This window comes from Macrobrachium rosenbergii, chromosome 20, assembly GCF_040412425.1.
Source record: "Macrobrachium rosenbergii isolate ZJJX-2024 chromosome 20, ASM4041242v1, whole genome shotgun sequence".
In the NCBI taxonomy this organism is placed as follows: domain Eukaryota; kingdom Metazoa; phylum Arthropoda; class Malacostraca; order Decapoda; family Palaemonidae; genus Macrobrachium; species Macrobrachium rosenbergii.
The window spans coordinates 20,173,476-20,198,422 of NC_089760.1; the positions used below are offsets into that span (position 1 = coordinate 20,173,476).

Sequence of the window (24,947 nt, forward strand, 5' to 3'; positions counted from 1 at the left end):
TAGCCAATAACAACTTGTAACAACCCCCCCTCTTCCCCTTCTCGCCCTCCTTGACAACATGCTATTGGCAGGAAGGGTGGGATTTTAACCAATCACAAAGCTTGTACCTCACAGACTTTGCATACACTATAAAGAGGGTGTGTAGTATTTTTTCTCTCTCGAGAGAGAGTGACGTCACAAGAATTTTCTGACAAATTCGAGGGAGATGGTGAGGACTAACCACGTTTGTATGATAAATAGACTTACCTAATAATAAGTGCTAATTTTCAAACATTAATAAGATTAAATAATAATAATACTGTATACTGAAATTACAACATTTATGCATTTTTAAAGTAAATTATTTCAATTTTTAGACAAAGAAATATCACACCCTGTCTTTTGCCCAAAGCTTTGAAGCTATGGGGGAGGGTGGAACTGTCAAATTACTTGACATTTCTGACTAAGGGCAGAAGATCAATTTCTCCCTTCCTTTCTCTTTCTCTCTCTTGCCTAAAGGTAGAATGAGAAATGGATAGATATATTATAAATAGATACTAAGTTCAACCCTTCACACTCTCAGGAAAAGAAACTGCTAATTTGAGTCTCTTTACCTATGCACACTGTTTGTGTGTGTGTTCATGGTGCTTTAAAAATGCGTAGTAAAAGTAGTACAGTAGTAGCCTACATCTTTGGAAGACAAAGAAAAACCAATTTTTTGTTGTTGTCAGTCACAGTAAAGAGAAATGGAGTAACATTCTTTGAGAGATTAAAGAGATAAACCCCCTCCCTCTCTCTCTCTCTTGCCCATGCCAGCACAAGAATGGCTGAATGCAAGTCGTAGTGGTAATTCATTCTCTCTCTCTCTCTCTCTGGAAAAGGGTACTAATGTCTAAAATGGCTTTGAAATATTAATAATATAATTTTAAAGATTAATACAGTAGTAATAGGATAATAATTTAAGCTATATTTGATGCAGGATGATACTTAAAGTAAAAATGGGAGAGCACTGTAGTTCTGTGAAATTCCAAGTCTTTTTCTGGTAGATAAGTGGTGAGGCAGTCTCTCTCTCCCTCTCAAATTTTTGGAGGGTTTTTTATGAAAGACTCAATAAAAATGCAGGCTACATCATTTTCAAGATACCCAAAGGATACTCAAAGGACTAAAAGTAAGGTTTTCTTATGATTTTTTCAGTTTACAATGATTTTCAGCTTACGAAGCGGCGTCAGAACTGAACCCCCGTCGTAAACCAGAGACTGTCTGTACCTGTTTAATCAACGAGTACAACGTAACTAACGATACATGTATCATTTGCTTTTACATTTTTAACTTATTTAACTAAAAGAGGTTAGTCCATAGTAATCTGGTCTCTCAGAAAAGGAACTCGCATGATACATGATAAAATAATTTTTTATAGGTGAAAATTTTGAGGGTCGCACAAGATCGTGCGTTAATGAGTATATACAGTAAACGAAATGACAAAGTCGATTCTATATCATGTTTTTCCTACACACGTCACCTAAAAAGGGAAACCATTGTTTTGCTTACATTTCATCGCCAATGATAAGCAACCCCTAACAACATGATAAAGTATGATAATTATCGTACATAATTATCATTCCTATGACTGAATTGTTCTAAATAGTTGCAAACAGCCTGAATTTTTAATGAAAAATTAATATTATGTTATCCTAAATGTTACTACTACCGTAATTACATGACGTTACCAAAAGATAAAGGTTGCTGCGAGTGCAACCATAACTCGATATTTACATTTTGTCAGCTGGCTGGCCTCGCGTAGATAAAAGTTGATTTTATCAATATGGAACTATTCCTTGAATAGGCTATTTATTATGAAGATATGGCATTAATATATAAGGTAAAAATGGTTTTAATGTATTACCTTTATTACCACTGTATTTCAAAATGTGGAACTTTTCATTTACAGTATGTCGGTGGTTATCACACTGAGGCTGAGGCTACCCTACCGATAAACATCACATAGAATTCAAGGTTTGATTTTTAGAATGGTAGTATAAGATGACCCCCAATTTTTAGGGGTAAATTTTATAATTTAAAGGTTGTCTTATACGCGGAAATATACGGTAACCTCGTTCCCAGAATTTTTATGTAGAAATTCTGGCTCATGAAATATGCTATAAAGCATTACTATGAAAACTACACTGAATGAATCTCAGCTCAAATAAGAAAATTGATTGATTATATGTAGGTACTCTAGAGTCCAATAAAAAATTTACGTTTGAAGAGATCATTACAGTCAAAACCAACACTAATCCACTTTCATCAGTGTTTGTCACCTACACTGTCTATACAGTAGTAGAATTTTAATTCAGAAAATTAGTAGCATTATCTGTATTCAAGTCCTTTTTCTAAAGAAGCAATTGTAGGAGAAAACAAGACACGGAAAAAAAAAAGGATGGTTGGGGATTAACCAGAATGAAAGCCATAGACCTGCCTCTTAAAAAGCAAAGTTATGAGAGCCAGGAAGAACAGAAGTGGAAGTTATTTCAAAGCCAAGCAGTAGAAGGAAAAAAAAAAAGTTGCTGAACAATGCAGTATTTTGATGAAAGATTTCCATATAGTGAATGTGGAAAGAGGTGGTCTAACAAATCTTTTATGGCTGCCTTAGAGGAGGATGAATTACCCCTTCGAATTCAACAGAACAATGAAGGTAAAGTATTGCAGAACAATGAAGGTAAAGTATTGCAGCGAACTTGTTAAGAGCCATATTTAGCAATTTGATTAATATTGTGATGTCTCTAAGACCAGTTAGAAGCTGCCTGCCATCTATAACATATAAATATGAGTTTCAAAAAATTATTGAGATTTTTATGGAAAAGGAGACAGAAAAAAAAAAAAAAAAAAAAAAAAACTACCTTTGAGGCACCGAATTTGTCTAACCAATGGGATCTCCATTCAGAAAAGCTCTAACAAGATCATAGCTAATAGCTGAAAAAGACTGAGTACAATAAATAGAAAATGACTCATAGGTGATTGAAGAAATATGAGGTAAAGTCCTCAGCTGTAGCATGGGTAGCAGGAAAACCTTGATGGGAAACTGTCGGAGTGAAAATGTCAGTTATAAAGCAGCTAGATAAAAATTTTTCATAGCTAACAAACCTGCGGTCTTAATATTAGGATAAATCTTCTGGTGCCAGCTGGAAACCGGTAAAAAGCAATAGGAATTGTTTATGCAAGGAATTTGTGGCAATGGGCATCAGTCACAGGGATGAGGGAGAAAACGGACATCTTGCTTTATTTAAACCATACTAATGATCCAGAGGAAGGGATTTTGATATTTGATCTGAAAGCGTAGATTTGTATTCCCATTTGTTGGATATAGTAGCCTCTTACCTTGTCATTCATTGAAAAGATACTTCTCTATTTACAGGAGATGTTCGAGGAAAAGGTTTATTATTTGGGATCGAAATTGTATGGAGCAAACGCAGCAAAAAACCCTCACGAGATATAGCTGAACAAATTGTTCATAGGTGGGTACTTAGAACCTGCTGCTATAGATATTTTTCTGGCTTGTTATATTTCATCAGGTTTAGCTAATTTCTTTGTTTGATACAGTATTATATCATAAAATATGTTGTATAATGAAAGTGCTAAATATGTTGTGTAATGAAATTGCCTAAGTTTAAAGGAGTTATGATTTACTTTTTTCAGAATGAAAGAAGAAAACATTTTGTTGGCCAATGAGGGATTCCATCGTAACATCCTTATGCTTATTCCACCCATGTGTTTTTCAGCAGAAAATGCCATGGCTCTCACTCAGAAGTTAGACAAGATTTTAACAGAATTGCCAAATACAAACATTGTGAAGGATCTTGTTACAGGGCTTCCAACATTGTAAGTAAAATTTAGTGTTCTGACATCAGGAAATGTTTTTATATGGTGCACTTTACATGAATTTGCAATTAATATGAACATTTTATTCTTGGTATACTACCTGGTACGGTGCAGTGTTGACCAAGAAGTCATCACTAAAGAAAAGTCATGAGCCTTTCCTGTGCTTACAGGAACTGTGCTTTGTGCACTCTGTGGTGTGTGTTGTCCTTTTTTGACCCTAGTTTCTGTGGATGGCAAGCAGAGTGAACACCACTGCAGGGGCCATGGTTGACCCTGTAGTTGATTCATGTTCCCTGTTGTGGCAGATCCACACTCAAGCCTGTTTCTTGCAGGGGGAAAGAATGCACTTGTGATTCCCAGTCCTGAATGTGCTGCTTGGCCTTCACCTCAGAGGGAGCATTATGAGCTGCTTGGCCTTCACCTCAGAGGGAGCATTATGAGAAAAGGAGGAAGATGAAGAAAAATCCCTCATCAAGCCGTGACATAGATTCTTTCCAGAACTTTCCTTCCCCTAGTAACCATTCCCCTTTCTCCTCCCCAAAAGACCCCAAGCACTTCTTTTGGCAGGGCCAAGCTTTTGTTTATCACCATTCCTCACTCTTCTGTGGAGGAGGAGGAGGTAAGACAAACAAAATCTGATGCAGTTGAGGAAGGTATGGCCCTTGCTGGGCAGGAAGGTTTACAACAGGTTTTTTTGTTTCAGCTCCTTCCCCCTTACTACAAAGTCCTCCTCCCAATCCCACCCCCACCATTGCCCTCCCCCATCTTTGCCATCATCTTACCTCCTCAGCTTCCCCTTATCACCATAGATCAACATTAAAAGAGAGGCCATGGAGTTCTACTTTCTTTGATGAGGCTAAGGCCAGCAAGAAGACCGTCTTGAGTGTCAAATCCCGTCTGATGAACCTTGTAAGGGTTCATATGGTGAACGAGTGAGGCTGCTAAGGACTAGTGTCAAATTCCAGTTAGGAGGTTTTAGTTCTCTTGGGGAACAAGAGTGCTCAAAACTCTTTAAGAGCATGGAGATTTCCCATGAGGAGGAGAGGTCTACCCCTTTCAAATGTAGAACTAGCTCTATAACAGCTCTGTAACCCTTAATGGTTGACACAGAAAGTAACTTCTCCCTACGGAGGAAAACGAGGGAGTCAGCTACTTGTTGAATAGAAGTTCCGATTAGAGAGAAATCCCACTAATGACACCAATCACAGAAGGCCCATTTCCTTTGGTACACGGCTGAAGATTTCCTGAGATAGCCAGACATCTGTTACTGCTCTGTGAGAAAAGCCTCTCGCTTGCAAGAGATAGGGACCCTGCCGACCGGTGAAACCTCTTGATGTGCGCGGTTGGCAAGGGAGGTTGTGTCATGAGGGGGGGGGGTTCTCTCTCTCCCTCTCTCCTTCTGTGCCTCTTTCAGCAGACCCAGAAGATTGGGAAACCACTAGGCGTGTGGTCACAATGGTGCCACCAGGGTCATTCTGAGGTTCTGAGAGATCATTACTCTGTTGATTACTTGATGAATCAGACAAAGGAAGGAAAGGCGTAAGCGTCCAGATTGTCCCAAGGGTGTTGCAGAGCATCTTCTGCCGTGGCCCAAGGATCTGGAATGACCAAACAAAATACTTTCAACTTCTTGTTATATCTGCTTGCAAATAGGTCTATTGTTGGCCTTTCCCACAGATGGAACAACCTTTCTGCTACCTCTTGTATGTGATGACTAATCTGTCCCCAACACTTGATCCTGATGACTCGGCTTGTCTGCCACTACATTCCTCTTGCCTGGAAAGTATCTGGCTGAAAGGACCACTGAGTGAGTCACCCCCACTGGTGTAGTTGCACTGACAATTTGTGAAGTTGAAGGGAGACTAGTACCCCGTTTGTTGACATGTGCCACCACCATGGTATTGTCGGACATTAGGACCACGGAATGCCATGTCACCCTCTCCTGGAACTCCTGAAGTGTCCAGGACAGTTACCTTTAGCTCCAGGACATTGATGTGAAGCTCTTTGTCTTGTTGATCCCACATACCTGAGGTCAGGAGGTCTTCAAGTGTGCTCCCCAACCTTCGTTCGAGGCGTCTGAGAACAGAAGGAACTGTTTGAGAGAGGAACTTGGAAGAAGGGAGGATCCTTTGATGGGGACTGAAACTCTTTCAGCCTCCATTGAAGAGATCGAAGGTGGAGACGCCCATGAAGAATGAGCTTCTCCAGGGACGGCAGGTGACCTAGAGCGATCTGCCACTGACATGATGGTTGTTTTTGTCTGGACGGAAAGGACTGTACGATGACATTGAACTTGTCGATGCGTGGCTCTGATGGAAAGACCCTCAACGCTGTCATGTCTGTTATCATGCCCAGGTAAAGAGATCTTTGGCTGGGAGTATGATTTGACTTCTCCAAATTTATCATTATTCCTAAGCTGTGACAAAATTGGAGTAGACAGTCTCTGTCTGGATCAACTTTACCTGAGAACTCGCCAAGACCAGCCAGTCGTCAAGGTATCTCAAGATGCTCATCCCGTGTGAATGAGCCCATATTGAAACTAGGCTGAACACACTTGTGAACACCTGTGGGGCAGTAGAAAGGCTAAAACAAAGCACCTTGAATTGACACGCTATCTCTCCCAGAAAGAAGCGAAGGAACTTGCGAGATGATTGGTGGATTGGGATCTGGAAGTGAGCGTCCTTCAGGTTTATCGCTTCCTGATGGTTGCCAGAACTGTACGGGCCAATTTCATCTTGAACTGGGTCTTCCTGATGAAAAAGTTCAAGGAAGACAGGTCTATGACCTGTCTCCAATCCCCCCTATGCTTTGGCCACCAGAAAGACCCAGCTGTAGAAACCTGGGGATTGATCCTTTACGACCTCCAAGGTTCCTTTCCTTTTTTCATTATTTTCTCCACTTCTTTCCGGAGAGCCAGATCTTTCGGCGAGCCCTGAACGTAAGTTCTGAGATGAAAGGGACAATCGGAGAGAGGGGGAGGAAACTCGAAGGGGAGTAGATATCCCACCTGCAAAACATCTACTACCCAGGTCTCTGCTCTTTGTTTCTACAAAGTTGCCAAATGGGTTGCCAGGCACCCCACACCAACGGCAGCAAGTGGGGATCACGCCCACTCTAGCGTTTTCCTCCTCTAGCTCTGCCTCCTCTCCCGGGTTTGGAAGATTGGGGCTGAAAGGGACGCAGTTGAATTGTTTTCTTGGCAGGGGTAGGAGAAAGCTGGCGACCTCTACGAGGCTTGGTTGTGGTTTGGGATCTTGTAGGTGGAGAATAAGAGGCAGCCTGAGGTCTAGGTCTGGCTATATTGGTGTGTGAAAGGCCATTTGACTTATTCACAGCTTGGTGGACCAGACTGTCATTGTTGTCCGCTCTGTCTGTCAACTGCTGCCTCAACCTGTTCCTTAGGAAGAAGTGATGAAGATCCCAGAATGGTTCCATTTCTCAGTGCTAAGGTAGAATCGGGGCCAACAAGTTAAGTATATCTTAGTTTAACCAGACCACTGAGCTGATTAACAGCTCTCCTAGGGCTGGCCCGAGGGATTAGAATCATTTTACGTGGGTAAGAATCAATTGGTTACCTAGCAACAGGACCTACAGCTTATTGTGGACTCTGAACCACATTATAGCAAGAAATGAATTTCTATCACCAGAAATAAATTCCTCTTGTTCTTCATTGTCCGGTCAGAGATTCGAACTCGCAGCCAGCAGAGTGCTAGCTGAGAATGGAACCCACTTGCCCAACGAGGAACTACAGGGCCAACAAATCTGAAGATCTTAGAAAGGGCAGGATCTCTTCTTGCCAATAAGCAGTTGGCCTACATATTTGCTGTTAGGTAAGCCAGATACGAGATGGCCTTGCCACTAGACTGCAGTAGTCTAAGGAAGGTGGCATATTCCTCATTGTTGGTAGTCATGGCAGCCGAAGAAATCTTGCCTACTGTTGTCGACCAGAGATCGAGCACAAAACTGCCTGGAATGCCAAAGATGTCAACTCCATTGAGACAGACTTTTGATGTGTAAAGGAGGAGGTAGTATCTTAAATGACCTGCCAGATCATAGAGAATTGTCCCGTCCAGAGATGAGAGAATCGACTTGGTTGAGGACAGTCAGCATGAATTGAGCATGGTAAGCCCAGTACCTTCATCTCTCTCTTGAGACCCACAAGTGCCTCGAGAATCGAAGGAAAATTTGAAGTTGTAGCCGCAGCCTCTTCCGGTAGTTCGTTGTATCCTCGAATGAGTTACACTACTTCTGCTTACGTTGTATCCTCGAATGAGTTCCACTACTGCTTACGTTGTCAACAGTTCTTGATTATCTTCGAGAGGGAGAGGGCCTTCTGCTTCCAGGACACAAGATTCTTCATCCAGCCTGTCAGGAGAATGGTGGGATCACTTGCATTCTTGTTGATTACTGAGGCATAGGACTTTCTTGGGGATATATTGTTTAATCGAAGGAGAAGGACCCTGTCTTGGTTGCTGTCCTGTCCCTGAGAACAAGAACATGGACTATTAGATGACAGCTGTGGTTGAGTTTGCGACTGTAAGGGACTCATGTTACATGGAGAATAGCCATGGCCACACAAGCGAGACCGCAGGATACGTGGAGAGTACTCACTGCTGCGCGAGCAAGACTGAGGGTTTCTTGTCTTGAGAGAGGAATGGTCCCAATCACGAGAATGTTCCCTCAAGTGTGATGATTTCTTAAAAGGAGCCTTGTTGTCCTTCTTAACAGCCGTGGTCTTAATGCTCGTTTCTTGAGCAGGATGAGTGGAGGAAGACGAAATGACCGTAACTTCTTGAGGATAAGCCCGATCTGTAGATCTGTGGCCCTTGGAGGGGACTTCTCTTGATGAGTGCGTTGCTGCACAAGAATCAGTAACTGGGCAACAGTCATCAGTAGCTAAGGCAGAAGAAGTACAGCCGTGACCCTTGATAGACTCACAGCTGTCTGTTGCCTTGATATGGCTGAGATTAGACGACTGAGACATGCTGAAGTAGATGGAAGGTTGGTCTTGCTTCAAGACACCTGCGGATCATGTGAGGAGAAGCAACGAAGTCCTTCTTCCTCCAATGCCTCTGTGGAATGGAGCGAACAGAAGATGAAGACGATGCATGAGAAGAGGGCGACAGCAAGGGAGAAGGAGATCTACTACGTCTCTTCAAGCAGCCGAGTTTCTTCAGAAGAGGACCCTTGAGTCTCTCCAACAAGGCTTGAACAAAGGAGTCGGAAGGAGCAGACAATAAGGCCCAAGAGTGGGAAGCGATGGAAGAAGCACGGCTGATGAAGGAGCGTTGTAGGCCGAGAATGTTGCACCCATAGATATGCAAGCAGATGTCGCAGACACCGTAACTCTATAGTCACTGACATTGTGGAAGAAGCTGGGAGACAGAAGACAGTACATGGAACAGCAGCTGCTAAATCTAGCACAAGATCTCCAGAACCCCTCTTTGATTTATCTAAAGACAAAGCAAATCTTGCAAAGGGGAGAAGGCATGGCGGTGTCGTCCGCCATTGGAGGTGAGAAGCCTTCCCAAGACAGAACAGCCTATTTCCTCTTGTATTTCTTTTTTTTACCAAAATGCTTCCATTGCTCAGAAGACCAATCACGACACTCAGGACGAGAGTTACTTACATTACAATCTCTGGATCTGCATCTACTACAAGTTGTATGAGGATCAGTATCAAAAGAGGCTAAATAACGAGAGCAAGGATTGTTACCTACCTCCAGGCATCTTCTCTGAGGCAAAGCCTTCTTAGATGAATCAAGTATTTGCATCTCTAAAGCAAAACACTGGACAAACACAGTGTAACACAGAATCACAACAAAAAGAAAAGGCAAAAAACCTGAGTGCCAAGGCGTAGAGAGGGCAGGAAGTGCGTAAAAAATCGGCCTCTATATGATATAGGGCAGTGCACATCTGTGAGGAAGATGGTTAAGAGATGACTGGTGCTTCACAAGACAAGAAGGGGAGAGAGGTCAGAGTATCGCCTACTCTCTCCCCATTGGCTATCACCAACATTGTTCTATTTTTAATCAGACCCAGCTAATGCTAAGAGATTTTCCCCCTACATAAAGACAGTTTGTACTGTATATGAACAATTAAAGAATGTATTGTTTTGGCAAATGTAAAGAAACAAAATTGACTATATGAGTGATGGATTTGTGGTAAAACACTATAACTTTGTATACAGTATGGGCAGTTTTTGTTGCTTAGAGTACATTTCATCTTGTAACTTTTTATTTTCAAGTTTCAGATCTGTGGAGTCAGAAACAAGAGATGTTAGATTAGGAATTTTTCAACCACAAGAGGAGGAGGAGGATGATAACCTATCATCAGTGCAAGATAACATGGACCTAGAATATGCTCAACATTGTTACCAGGATCTTGATTGAATATGTCTTGAGTGTAAATATGTGTTTGCAAATTATTAAACTTGTCTTTTTCATTTTCTAATCATTTTTCATTTCATTCATATCATAGAGATTTATACAGTACTTGTAAACAATCAGAAGAAACTGGGTACAGCAATATTTGTTTAGTGCTCATTTGGTAAAACTATTTTTTCATTCCTCTCATTGGACATTTCATATTGTGTACAATAAGATTCATTTCATTAAAAAAAATCACAGCTATCATGTCCTTGTAATACACTCTGTTCATGTTTCCATTAAACTCACTCTAATAGAGTGAATTAATACCTACCAATCACTTTTTCATATTTTTTTAAACTTTTGAATTATAAAGAAAGACTAAGGTGATATTAAATAGCTTTACAATTTAAGATAACATCCAGGAACTTTGTTCATTTGCTGAATTTACTGTTAAATACATTACTCAGACTAATTTTGTTTCTCACATAAAGATCAAGTGGCATGGCTTTTGCATCTTCCATTAACTAGTATGACATAACTGACAAATTTTATGATACTTGTTTTAAAGTCTAAGTTATCCCTCACCATCAACTAGGGTTGGTTACACCTTATGGGATAATGAAGCATGGTGGCCACTTCCTTTCTACTTGTCTAATTTTAATTTAGTACACAAGCTGCATCTTCTCACTGAATGACCATTACCTGAGGTACGAAGTTATTTTTAAGATGCCCAGAAATTACTTTCAAGTGCAGGATAAATGGAAGTCATCAACATAAAAAAAAAAAAAAACTCATATCAGAAATGTGCTGAATATACACCATATACATCTGGTGCACATGGACAGTAATGAAAAAACAACTGACTGCCTACATAAGCCCATTTACTGTCCTGACTAACTGAATATACACCATATACATCTGGTGCACATGGACAGTAATGAAAAAACAACTGACTGGCTTCTTAAGCCCATTTACTGTCCTAACTAAAAGTAAACCCATAACCATGTCTCCTGTTAGGCATTACACAAATACTGTGAAAAAAGCATCCACCACCACTAACAAAAAGCAACAACTCCATCTCATCTACCTGTCAACCACAGTGACATGCATTACTAGAATACTAGCTTTCTGATCTAAAAAAATAAGTTTCTCAGGTGGAAGGAAGTTTTAAATATTTTATTCAAGTTGGTTAGTCCACTCCTAAAAGTGTACAGCATACTGGCAGTTTTAATTAGTATTGTAATTGTTTTGGCAATAACTGTCTCTTAAAGACTGAATAGAATTTTAATTATTTTTGAAGCATATGGCAGATTCAACAATATTTTCAAATGAGACCTAATCCTATTTTCAAAGTGCACTGAAATACTGCAAGAAAATATTGCATCTTTCCAGTTACTTTTTTGCTTGAAATGGATTAATCAGGAAGCCTCTATTGTAGCAAGAAAGTCAATGTAAATACCATATGAATTATGACATTTATTCTCACTGGTATGGCACTAATAAATAAACTTGTGACATGGAAAGTTCCATCATTTCACGCTAGCCTAATGTGGTGGTGCACGAAAAAAAAATTCTGCAGACTTAATTTATATAAATCTACAGGCTCTATTTACACTATGGAATTTGTCTTCTTTTACAAGTATAATATTAATAAATCAGAAATAAGGCCTACTTACATTGCCTCACAAACTATCCTCAAGTTCCCTAATGGAAATGCACTCAATATTCTAAAGGATAAAAACCATTACCCAGGTACAAACATTAAACTCCTAGGGCTATCATTAACGTGGTTTTTCTACCTGTTAGCCAAGAGGTTACGATGCCATGCCTACTGGTTAAAGAATATTATTACATCAACTGTGCCAATAAATTTGACAAAGCAAAATAACTTTTGTTTTTATATTATTGTTTTGCTGATATTTTATGGAGTTTCACTGAAAAAATATTGCTTGAACCACTTATTATTTTAATAATAATTTCTTTAATTTATATATTTTTAAACTAATATTGAATGGAATCTGAATGTCTGTAAATGTTTATTTCTGGTTTCCTATCTCAATTTTGTGCTAAGAGTAAGATGCGACATTTCAATAAAAAAAAAAAAAAAAAACAAGGGGTTTGCTTACCTTTAGGGGTTTCCTAGTGAAAAGGTGGGAGAGAGGGGAGTTGGATTAAGGCTTTAGGGTTTCCTTGCAAAAATGAGGGGGATTTCTTAGATGATCATTTTACGGGACTACTGTGATGGTGACTTTAAAGTTACCTTTTGAAAAAGGGGTGGGGCTACTTGGATCAAAGCTTTGGAGTTTCCTTGTGAAAGGAGGAAGGAAGGAGGGGAGGTCTAACTCCCCGATGATAGTGCTTCACCACAGGTTTTATTTAAAAAAAAATACAGGCAGTCCCTGCTTACCAGCGGCATCAGTTAACGGCGATCCGGTTTTACATCACCTGTTTAGCGATGCCGATAACTGGATTTTCGGTGCCAATCTCCGGTTAGTGGCACCACTAAGTGGATTATTAGTGCTATTATTGCCGACTTTCGGTTAGCGGTGCTCGGCCAGGAGTGGAACCCCCGCCGTTAACTAGGGACTGCCTTTATGCATTAATCTAAATGGGCATAACAAATGTATAATATTGCTAATTAACTGAAATAAACATACAAGTGAGTAGATATGTGAAATTTCACTTTTGTTTATATATTACAACTGATGCATAAATACCTAATTAACATAATGGATGCAAAATGAGAAACTGCATCCATTCCAATTTATGCTACAAAATTCAGAAACTATCTTAGTCATGAGTCATAAAATAATTATATACAGAAGGAAATATCATACTTGTATTTTACTTTAAAAATATAAAGTTGCAACATGAAATCATTTGAAAGAACAGGATTAAATAACATAACAAGAAAACTAATCTAGTCTCTTACACACACACTTTAATAGTACAACAATGAAAAAAAAAACCTGCTATCAAAATATTTTTTAAATCTTAGAAAAGATACCATAGTTCTTCGATTTTCATGTTACAGGTCATCGAGCTGAAAAGAAAAACCTAATATTAAAAGAAAATGTTAAATATTCTTGAAGAGAACTTACTTATTACAATTAAGTACTGGACTTGGAGAGTCCACTAAAAGCAGTTTTTAACAAATGCAATATTGTTATATTTACTTGCACATAACCAAAAATCACCTTAAATCACAAGATCATGTTTCCAAAAAAATCATGTCAATGAATAAGCACACAAAACTGGATGAACAACAGCCCTAACACTAAAACAAGATTAATCTTCTCATTTGGGGTTGTAAATTATGCACTGCAGGACTTATGGTATGGTGGTTTAATAACTGATTTTAAGTATTAGGAAAATACTGCTTGTCAGTATTTCTAAATTCACCTTTAGTAATTCTAAATTTACCTTTATCTAGTAATATCTACTAAACTGTAAATAACATAAATACAAAGTAAATATAAAATGGCTATAGATTAAATATTTTAGTGCTAATGTTGGCCTGTTTGGTTACAAAATGTTCCCTAGAGGTATAGAGTTTGCCTCAATGTAGATACAGCCAATAAGCTTTGATATAAGAATTTTCATAAAATAAAAGACATAATTCAACATACTTATTTACTAGATTAAATTTTTTACAAACAACTCAGTTTTTCAAACAAATCCACTCATGTAATGATACTTTCTCTGTGCCACAAAATAATCCTAAATGATTCAGTCTCTTATATGAGATATTAAGAAAAAACCAGTAGTATTTAAAAACTGTGAGCAGATTTCAGTCTTACACAGCCTCAAGTTTATTTTTATTGTCAGATCCATGAGATGCAAGAAATTTGCTACTTACTTTGGAAGGTGCAAGACTTGCATTTTAAGTATCTGGTTTACTTGCAAAAAACAGATTTTTTTTTGTAAACTATTTCTTTCACTAAAATCCCATTACTTAAAATTAGTCAGAATCTCCATTTAAGCGTGAAGAACCAAGAAATGGTTAAATGAGACGGCTTTTTGCATGAAGAATTGCACTGCTAAGCAGCCAAGAATTAGCTGACTGAGACTTATTGGGTTTGCATGTAAGTTCCTTGTGAGTGCTCTAAGCATCAGAACTCAGAACTCATGTCTCTCAAAGACACATGGAGTTGTATTCAAGAGAGAGCAATGTCATCATGCAGAAGTAACAGAAGTAACTAACAGGTTTGTATTTATATTACTCTTGAGATATTCTACCTTATACTTCAGATCCTTCAAGAAAGGTTAGGAGCCCTGTACTACCACAGATACTTCTGAGACTAGTGTGCCAGAAAATAACCAAGGAGAGTCTAAATCATAAAGAATGCCTTTATGGGTAATTGATATTGAACACATTATTACACAAATCAGAGTACAACCACTACCCAGCTTAAGGGGAGCGTTTGATAAAATCGTTTTTCGCTAATAACTCCCGTGTTTTTTAATGAATCAGTTTCAAATTTTGTGCCTGGGTTTATTTTTGTATAGGGCAAAGGACTGTAACCATGATTTTCGTCTTCCACCCCCATTAGCTGGTAACCCCACCCCAAAAATTTTTCAAAATGCATCTCCTCCATAACTTCTGCAAACTAAGAGCTCAAATTTACGTGGTAGACAGATATTATATATTAGAACAAAGTAAGAGAGCATTTTTTTCAAATTTTTTTTTTTTTTTTTTAATGAATATTTTTCGTTTTTTGAAAAAACTTCGATTGATTTTTTGGAAAAAAATTCCCCAAAATTTTCGAGGACAAAATGAAAAAAAAAACTCTCTTTGTTTGTAGACAATTTATTTAGCTTTCATTTGCTTTTTGTTTCAATGAGATCGGTGCATTCGTTATGGAGGAGATGCAGTTTGAATGTCGATAACTTTAGTTTTGAGATATCGGCCTTCAAAGTTTTATAACGATATGAGGAGCGTTTGATGAAATCGTTTTTTGCTAATAACTCCCGTGTTTTTTAATGAATCAGTTTCAAATTTTGTGCCTGGGTTTATTTTTGTATAGGGCAAAGGACTGTAACCATAATTTTCGTCTTCCGCCCCATTAGCTGGTAACCCCACCCCAAAAATTTTTCAAAATGCATCTCCTCCATAACTTTTGCAAACTAAGAGCTCAAATTTACGTGGTAGACAGATATTATATATTAGAACAAAGTAATGGAGCGTTTTTTTCAATTTTTTTTTTTTTTTTTTTTTTATGAATATTTTTCGTTTTTGAAAAAACTTCGATTGATTTTTTGGAAAAAAATTCCCCAAAAATTTTCGAGGGACAAAATGAAAAAAAACTCTCTATTTTTTTGTAGACAATTTATTTAGCTTTTGTTTGCTTTTTGTTTCACTGAGATCGGTGCATTCGTTATGGAGGAGATGCAGTTTGAATGTCGATAACTTTAGTTTTGAGATATACGATATTTTTTGCTTCTCTGTGTATTTATTTGCTTGCTGTTACACAGTTTGATGTTTTTATGACATATTTGAAAAGCCAAAATATATAACAATAGACTTGCAAAGTAATATAACTTCGCTAAATGAAGCTAGATGAAGCGAGTGTCAAAACACAGCTCAGGTTGGGCAGCGCGACGTTTTACTTAGTCAAGCTCTGAGCTGCTACTGACTGACTGTCTGACGTCACTGCCTGCCCTGGATTCCTGGCTTTAAATGATGCGTACTAGGTCCACAGAGTTGCCATATAACGCATTTAGATATTATTATTTCATAGCTAAAAGGAAATTACTACCGATATACTGACATTATCATTACATTATACGAAAAATGTAATTTTTTCTATGATAGGGTTACTGTTTTTGTTTATAACTCCTAAACTATGGCGAATTTTTTAATAAAACTTTCTGAGAAGATAGTCAGGATATGTATGATGCCATATATAAAATATCTCAGAAAATTTTGATTTTTCGATTTTTTCGTCAAACGCTCCCCTTAAGATTTACGTTCTGGACGGCCATTCATATCTTGAATTGTTCATAAATTGGCTTTTAATATATAGTGCATATTTTTTTTTATGTTTAAATTCCTGAGTTAACCCAGGAGTCATAGATTATACTATTTTAACTGTATTTTTAAATCATGCAGTATTATAAAGAATTACTTTGGATGTTAGAGAGGTAAAAAGAAGAAAATAAAATATAAATACTTTAAGAATTATTTAAATACTTACCACTCTATTATATAGCTTTTACTCCATGCCAGCGGTAGTTTGACAGCTGGGGGGGGGGGGACCAGAACACTTATTTTCTATGAATATCCATCTACTTCCCCCAACCCCCACCAAGGGACTGATGGGTACAAACACTCTTAGCCAGTCAGTCTACTGTCCACTTTAAATGTGGGGAGGTAGGGATGACAATTTATATAAAGAAGAGGTAAGTATTTAAAAAATAAATCTTAAGTATTTATATTTTTTAAATGAACCTTACCTCTCCATTATAAGAGTATACTGTAGCTGATTCCCACATTTGAAAAATGAGGTGAGCAAAGTGTCAATCAGCTAACCCTTTAAAGGCTACTTAATAACAAAATATTTTGTACAAAACAATGTTTTAACCGGTGAATTCAATCCACAGGCTATTACTGCTGCCTTAGGAGGATTGTCACTCAGGTATGAGATCCTCATCATGAAGTTAGCTGAGGAGGGGTAGGGTTACTGTGCTAAAACCCTGCAGAGCTAACAATGGATAACTAACAAGTACATCAGTACAAAAAGGTACATACTTCTACTACTCAGCACTGAGTACCTCCAAGCTTCCAAAAAACCACAACTGTATAGATATCAAATATCATTACTGTTGCATAGTACATATGTTGCGTACAGTTTATATGCATCAATGTACATTTACTTTATTATTGTTTTACAGAAGAATTATGTTTATGTTAACATTTATCCTCCATAACCACTACACTTATTGTAAGACCACTAGCTTGATTATGCATCATGGCAACATTTGCAATTATATATGACAACACCGCTACTGTTTCCCGCCATGTGCGATGCATAGGCACTTGCAGTTAAGTGGCCGCTGAAGTGTGACAAGCATGAGACTTCCTCCCACTTTCACGTTAGTGTCTGTCTGTCTTCAATATATGGGAATATAAAGAATCTTTGACTTTGATTCATCACCCTTAACTCCATTGCCTACATGGACGTATGTGGCAGGGTCACATGCCGCAGATACATGGTGCAGCGAGTATAACTCCCTTGACAGAGATTTCAGCCGGGCCCGACATTCTGAAATCCAAGAAGGCGACCACTATCAAACAGTTTACTTCTCATCTCACACATTGGATCTCTTACAGTGACCCAGGATATCAACGACAGTGTCGCCAGTGCATTAGTGTCTCCAGGAGTGATACAGTGTTTTTGCAGTGCAGGATTACAGTGTCAGTGTATTATAGTGCAGTGTGGTATTATGAGAATGCATCCTCGCCAATCTCTCGGCGGGATATTCCAATCCTGGCACGACTTTCGTGGCCCCATGACGCATCCTCCTCCTCCTCCTCTCACGCATCAAGGGTGACTGAAGCATTGCTGCTGCTCTCCACTCAGCCCGCCCTCCTCCCTGCAAATGCAACACACATACGTACGCAGCCACATACACTCATTTGTCTAGCCCTGCCTGCCCACTTCATCTCACAAGCTTATTGTAACCTAGATTACATACAGTGAACTGGAGATTTCCCTGGCACTCGGCAGATTCTAAGATCTCTTACGATACCCAGCTCAACATGGCTCAGCAAGAGGAACAGCTAACTGAGTTGCTAGATCAGACAAGAGGGTCCAATGGGAGACAACGGATCAATGCATCTCCCCTTAGCTTATGACAATACCAGCTCCACCCTCCCTCCTTCCCCAACTCCCAGTAGGCCAGGAAGCAACAATAATGACATAATGCATCTCACACACTTTATTCAGACTTCCAGCTTGCAAGAGCAAGATTGATGGAGACAAGAGGAACAGACCTTCAGACAATAAATGGAGCAATCACGACAGGAAGACAACAAGCAGTTCATGGCTCTTTTCACACTGCTATCAGGACAGATTGCAGCATCGTGACCCCAGCAACCTGACACCACATCCGCACCTCCTGTCACACCTGTTCCCACAATCCCTGGCATTGCAGTGCATACACCCACAGTTTCTAGCAAGCCTATGTCCATCTCCCAACTCTCCTGCAACAAGATGCAATGTATCAAGTGTTTCGCCAATGGAGGCTCTGTTTTGAGGACTATGCAGCCTTAGTTTGACTTGATAGATTGCATCAAACCTCCCAGCTGATCCACCTGAGGAATTGCATCTTCCTGGACATTCAGCGTCCGCTTATGCATACACTAGGCATCCCTCCCGACACATCACTTTCCCTTACAGAGGTGTTGGATAGACTGCAGAAACATTTTGCAGCCTTGGAAATAAAGCTTTAAGACGCAGGGAATTGCTGTCCTGCAAACAGGCTGTGGGAGAATCGTTTGCAAACTACTACGCACTCCTCAAGGATCTCGCTGATGAAGTGGACTTATGCACTGGCAATTGCAAACGGTAATTTTGATGGGCGTGAGGGACGAAGAGTTAATACAATGCCTTATTCCCCTTCAATCCTCATCAACCCTTGCAGAGTTCGTTACATGCTGTCGCTCTTATGAATCTACACGTGCGACTGCATCAGCCATTGCATCTTCCCCTAGCCAGGTCAGAGCAGTATCTTTATACAAGAGGAACCAGCACCTACAGAAGAGGACTTCTCATCAATCTCCTCACCAGCGTTCTCACCAGTCTCCTAACAGTGACCCTTGTCAATACTGCTCTCGCATGCACGACTCCAGACAATACCCAGCCACAAGTGCTACCTGCAATAACTGCAGATGCATGGGTCATTGGCCCCACTCTCAGAAATGCCCTGCTCATGCAGCTCAGTGCAATAGTTGCCAGAAACAGGGACATTTCGTAAAGAAATGCAGGTCTACCAAGAAAAATCGGACTGGCATACAGCCTCACCTTCAAGCCCAAGTGGAAATCACCCCTCACCACCTACTAAATCAAACAGTTCCTCATTGGACGGGTGGGTACCGTTCTCAGCTAACACTCTGCTGGCCCAGCGTTCGATTCTCCAACCGGCCAATGAAGAATTAGAGGAATACATTTCTGGTGATAGAAATTCATTTCTCACTATAATGTGGTTCGGATTCCACAATAAGCTGTAGGTCCCGTTGCTAGGTAACCAATTGGTTCTTAGCCACGTAAAATAAATCTAATCCTTCGCGCCAGCCCTAGGAGAGCTGTTAATCAGCTCAGTGGTCTGGTTAAACTAAGGTATACTTAACTTTACTAAATCAAACAAGCTGCTGTCTTGTGGCTGCCAACTTAGATAACGAGTCCCCCACACCAGTCACTGTCTTCCTGTCATTCGGCAGTATCTCATCACATCTCCAGCTAATCCCCGATACAGGAGCAGATATCACAGTGATTGGCACCACACACTTGGAAGCACTCCGCATACCCCGGACAAAACTTTCACCTCCACCCATGACGGATGTCTTGACAGCAGATGGATCCCCCATGACACCAGCAAGAAGTCGTGCTTAGCAACAGTACATGTTCATGAGGACATTCAGACTGCCCTCCTTTCCCGTGGACATTGCCGAGCCCTCACCATAGTGTCACCATCTTCTCTATCTCTTCCAACGACCAGACCTTGCGATGATCATAATGGCATAATTCATGAGTATTGTACTTCAATGAGCCCAATCTGGTCTTACAACCACTTACCTTACAAAATCTAACAGATTTTGATGGGGAAGATTGATAAGAAGAATCCATATCATAAAAACCTACCAAAATCCAGATGATCCAAATTGTAAACAAAGAAAACCAAACCCAAATTTCAGAGCACTTATCTACACAACCGCCGAGTTTCAATGACGAGACGAATGACAATCAAAACAATCGCTATCTTACCCCACCCTCCGAAGAGGAAGTGTTTGTTAACAATGGTTTCAATTTTAAGACGTCGAACCCGCGCCAAGTACCGCAGGTAAAGCAAATGATTGAGGATAAATTTCACCTCAAAAACTCAATAATAGGGTTATCAATAAGCTACAATATAGTAAGCCAGAATAACAGTTTTAACTTAGTCATGTACCTTACAGAAAAAAAAGAAGTGAAGTTAAAGAAATATGGAAAGGCATTGAATGTTGGATAGAAAATATATTAATTAAAATGAATATGGGTAAATACTAAAGCCAAAAAGCTTAAGCAAAACTGAGGACAATCTGTATCTGTAGTAAACAGCTGTGAGACATACATCAGAATAAACTGGGCAGTCACTTTCAACTAATAGTTCATTAGAGTTCTACTATTTTGTCATCAAGACTTAAGAACTGGTAGGTCCATGGACATCTGCTTGTTTGGCAGACTAATCAACAAGTTCATTTTGTCCAAAAAGTTTTGGGCTTATATGGCTGATGGGTGTGCTATGAACAAACTGAATTCATTTAACATACTGTGCAATGATAATTCAACTTACTAAATCCTCAACATCATCTTCCTCCTGCTTTGGTTCTGAAACTTCCTGTTGTGGTTCTGCTTCTAGTTCAAGGAATGCACTTGCAGCTGCCTTACTAACAGAACTTTTTAAGCTTTCCTCTGTGGTGACTAATCCAAGGTTTCCTTTATTAAAATGAAAAAAAAAAAAATATCTCAATTCAAAAGTATAACAGGACATAACATTTTAATTTTTAATTATTTGCATGTGGTTAAGGAAAGTACGTAGTATATCTTTGACTTTATACTCTCATATTTTTTTTCTTCCTTGTATTTCCTTCCTCAAGGCTATAAATTTTTGGTTATTTATACTAAATATTGCTATACTGTTAGTATTAATACATATGATAGATGTATTGTACATACAAGCAGGCCACTGAGGGGTCCTTAGTTTCAAGCATTCAACTAAAACATTCCTTAACCCTTAAGGGACGGGCTAATTATATACCATGCATACCCCCAGACCGGCCAAACTTTAAGGTTGGCCAATTTAAGAAATAAACACATCACTGGAAAGTGAAAGATATGCAAATGCACATGGTGCAAGATAAAAAATTCTATGAAAAATTTTCCCTACCTTCCAAGGAAAGCTGAAAGTGACTATTTACAACCTCGTGTGGGCCTCTTTTACAAAACACTCATAAATTTTACCAAGTTATACATGTTTTTTATAATAATTTATTTTATTTTATTTTGTAAAATTATAATTACAGCTCACACAATATCATAACAGATACGAACTAAAATCAGTAGCACATTCTGAGTACAGTATATTCATTGCAATATATTTACGTAAATTTACTGAGATTGGGAGATGCAGTAACTTTTTTGGAGGTACAGTATATATGTTTTTTCTAATATTTCTTTGCAAAATTACAATTATAACTGACATTATATCATAAAAGCTAAAACCAACAGCAATTCCTGGGTATATTTATGAGCAAATAAATAAAAAGGCATCATGGGAGAGAGAAGAGCAAGACATACCCCATCAAGTCAATACTGATCTCACTGAGATGCCCACTGACTGAGCTGAGCTGAGCTGATTCTAAAGTTGCCATCAGTCATTTATGGGCCATTGAAGAGGTGGAAACTCTTTCCCGCTCGATACAGCCAAATCGTATGGCGCATAGTATTAATACTCATATGAGGATTCCTATCCATTAAGGGGATCGGCCGCCTAAAAAAACCCAATAATCTTTAAAAAATTCGATTTGCTGAAAAAAATTATATGGCTTCGTATAGGGTTCAAGAATGTGTCCACGAAATATTATGCTAAAATTTGCCGTATTTCTCTAGTTATGGACTAAAATGTAACAATAACTATATACCCATAAAACACCAGTAGCGCAAATGATTTAGTCTGGTATAGTTTTTGCGTTATATATTACGAAAACTTCCTTTGAAATGAAATGTATAATGTCAGTAATATCCTACTCGGCACCTTTTTAGTTATTCCTAGCCATGACAATGCACACGTCATACCATGACGCCGACTGTGGCCGAGAGTTGCCTATAAACTTCCAAGCTAGAAGGACACGTTTTTCATGCTCGCTAGCCTTGACTGAACTCTGTATTTTCTGCGGTGTTTTTGTTTTTTCACCGTGCCTAAAAGGTCCAAGAGTTCACTTCATGCTTCTAGAATGCGGAAAAGCCAAGTGGAAAAGTCCAGGCGAGAAGTAGAAGAAAGAGTTCAAGAAATTAGTGCCATAGAGGGGAATGGAGCGACGGAGAGAGAGAGAGCTGTCGCCCATCAAACGGCGCAGGCAGCGATCTCTGCTGACCAGAGACCAACCACATCCACCCCTAAACGCCTCTTTATTTGTTCGTCACTACCAAAGGGCAAAGATATTTTAGAAAAAGAAAGCAGTAGCTCGGAGGCTGATATTATAGACGATCCTGAAAATAAAATGATCATAATAAGTGAAGCAAGACTTGATGAATTACTTGAATCACGAATCCTAATTGTGAATGAAAAGTAATTCCCAGGATCCATTTGGCAAGGGATGGATTCGAGACACTAATGAAAAAGTGTAGGCAACTATGATACCCTAGAGTAATACCTTGCAGCAAGATCAGACAGGGGGGGACCAGGAACCTAAAATTTATAAGAATGTGTCTTAAGCACATAAATAATCAATTAATATTCTTATTTATAATCATTTTGCATTAATTAATACCCAAAAATAAAAATTAAAACCATAGAATTAATTGTAACACAGTCTTTGAAGTCCCTTTTACTTTTTTATGTAACTAAAACTTTGAAGGCCCGTTTCTCAAAACATAAGTTTTTCACCTTCAAAATGTATCTCCTCCTTAGTATTGGACCAATCTACATGAAATTTCATATATAATATGAGGAAACATGGTAGATTAAAAAAAGCCGGGATTTTAATATTTTGAGTTTCTGATTTTTGGCAATTTTTTTCTGTAATTTTTCCGGAAAATTTCATTAAAAAAATAAAAATTCATATCTCGAAAAATAATTGAAAAATCAAAAATCCCCGGCTTTATATCGAAGGTCCATATGTGTTTTATACGTGGTTCAAATCTCATCCCTTAAAACCAAAAAGCAAAGGAGGAGATGCATTTTGAAAATGGCCATTTTTGGCTGAAAAATGCTCTGGCGTCACAAAACCCAAGGTCACTGAACAAAAATCTTTTCCCCAGAAGTTCCACACAATATCCTCTAACAAACCCCCTATATATCAACAACCTGTCGTTAAAAAAGTCGGAAACCGGCCGATCCCCTTAAGGGTTAAATGTAGTGAAATGGTATAGCACCTATTCATCAAAAAAGGTACAATGTGAATTAATATACAGTGTACTTCAATTACAAATCTCAAATCTTACAGAACCATGTCTGTAATAATTAGCTGATCCTAAACTTTGTCCATCTACTCTACCTTTCACTGACAACACTACTTATCATCTCATATAACCATAAAACCAAACAAAGCTTTAGTTTCTAAGGGCTTGATAAAAATGCCTCATTACTCTGTATCTTTTGTTCTGTCCACAGTATGTCTAGTGGTTTTCATAGTTTCCCCTTTGCCTTCTTATTAGATGATGAAAATCTTTTGTTTGGCCCCTTGTACTACCTCAGAGTACAGTACAGAAATAACTCAATGTGTTGGTTAAACTGTTGGGTAATAATTCTTGTGTTCCTACTCTTAGAAAAATTATTTGGACAATTATTACAATTAAATATCTTATCAAATCAAAATAACTCAAGGTGCTAAACCAATTTTTACCAAAAAAAGGATTTTGACAAAGGAAAAATCTATTTCTGGGGAGGGGCCCGTGTCACCCGGTGAAATAATCCATTCAGCACTTATTTCTAGGTAATTCCGTTGCTAGATACCAGAGAAAAGCTAAATGTAAAGCTGGGGTTACTACCCCCAGAGCGAGCTCCAAGAAATGGAGTCGTATATGGTAAAGGGTGAGATTGTCACAATCACGGGACCCTGCCCTATAAAGATTCCCAATGTCAAAAGTCCCAACGAGAGAGGTGCCGATACAAGCCCATGCACTACTCGCGGACTGTACACAAGGCAACACTAGCCGCATTCCATGTTAGCACCCACCCCACTAGAATGATGTTTATCATGGGAGGGAGAGAATGAAAAACAGGGGTGGGTCACCGGGTGACACAGGCCCCTCCCCAGAAATAGATTTTTCCTTTGTCAAAATCCTTTTTCTGGATCGGGGTCCCGTGTCAGCTGGTGAAATAATAACAGAGAAATAAACATCATTCTTATGCTAATAAAGACTTAAAACAGAGACGTTGAAAACTAGGAGAATTCTACCTTGAACATTAGTAAGGTCCTCTAAATTCATGTAATGAAAATAATGTAAGTGGTCACCGTCTAAGATCATGAGCTTAGGATTGAACCTGAATAGGCTTGTATTAAGAAAATACTTTCTGCCTAATAGCAGACACGATGACAACAGTACCCCCTTTTTTTAAAAAGAGAGGATCTGACAAAATTGCGAGGTCCTGTCTAAAAAAGCCTGTAAGGAGAAAACTGGGCACAGAAACAGACCTTGTAAAAGGGGAGTACTTTCCAAGGTGACCACCGAAAATGAGGACCTTCAACTGTAGATAGAAAGTTAGGGTGAGGAATTCGCAACACTACCCCTGATGAGGG

The 24,947-nt window shown here is 38.9% G+C and overlaps 2 protein-coding genes across 49 annotated transcripts in view; one reads left to right on the forward strand and one right to left on the reverse strand.

Moving 5' to 3' along the window:
• LOC136849122 (5-phosphohydroxy-L-lysine phospho-lyase-like) overlaps window positions 1-10,307 on the forward strand; it is a 128,076-nt gene extending 117,769 nt beyond the window's left edge. For 28 of the 48 annotated variants that reach the window (XM_067122134.1, XM_067122135.1, XM_067122107.1 and 25 more), the window contains 3 exons: window positions 3,392-3,491; window positions 3,673-3,855; window positions 10,102-10,307. In XM_067122134.1, the coding sequence (XP_066978235.1) occupies window positions 3,392-3,491; window positions 3,673-3,855; window positions 10,102-10,246 (428 nt within the window). In that variant the 3' untranslated portion in view covers window positions 10,247-10,307. The remainder of the gene's footprint in view (window positions 1-3,391; window positions 3,492-3,672; window positions 3,856-10,101) is intronic. The other 20 variants (XM_067122144.1, XM_067122145.1, XM_067122141.1 and 17 more) reach the window with 1 other exon arrangement.
• Window positions 10,308-13,050: 2,743 nt separating this feature from the next.
• Ku80 overlaps window positions 13,051-24,947 on the reverse strand; it is a 112,024-nt gene continuing 100,127 nt past the window's right edge. Inside the window, exons 16-17 of the mRNA XM_067122098.1 lie at window positions 20,780-20,922; window positions 13,051-13,268 (exon numbers count right to left, since the gene is read on the reverse strand). Of these exons, the coding sequence (XP_066978199.1) occupies window positions 13,254-13,268; window positions 20,780-20,922 (158 nt within the window). The 3' untranslated portion in view covers window positions 13,051-13,253. The remainder of the gene's footprint in view (window positions 13,269-20,779; window positions 20,923-24,947) is intronic.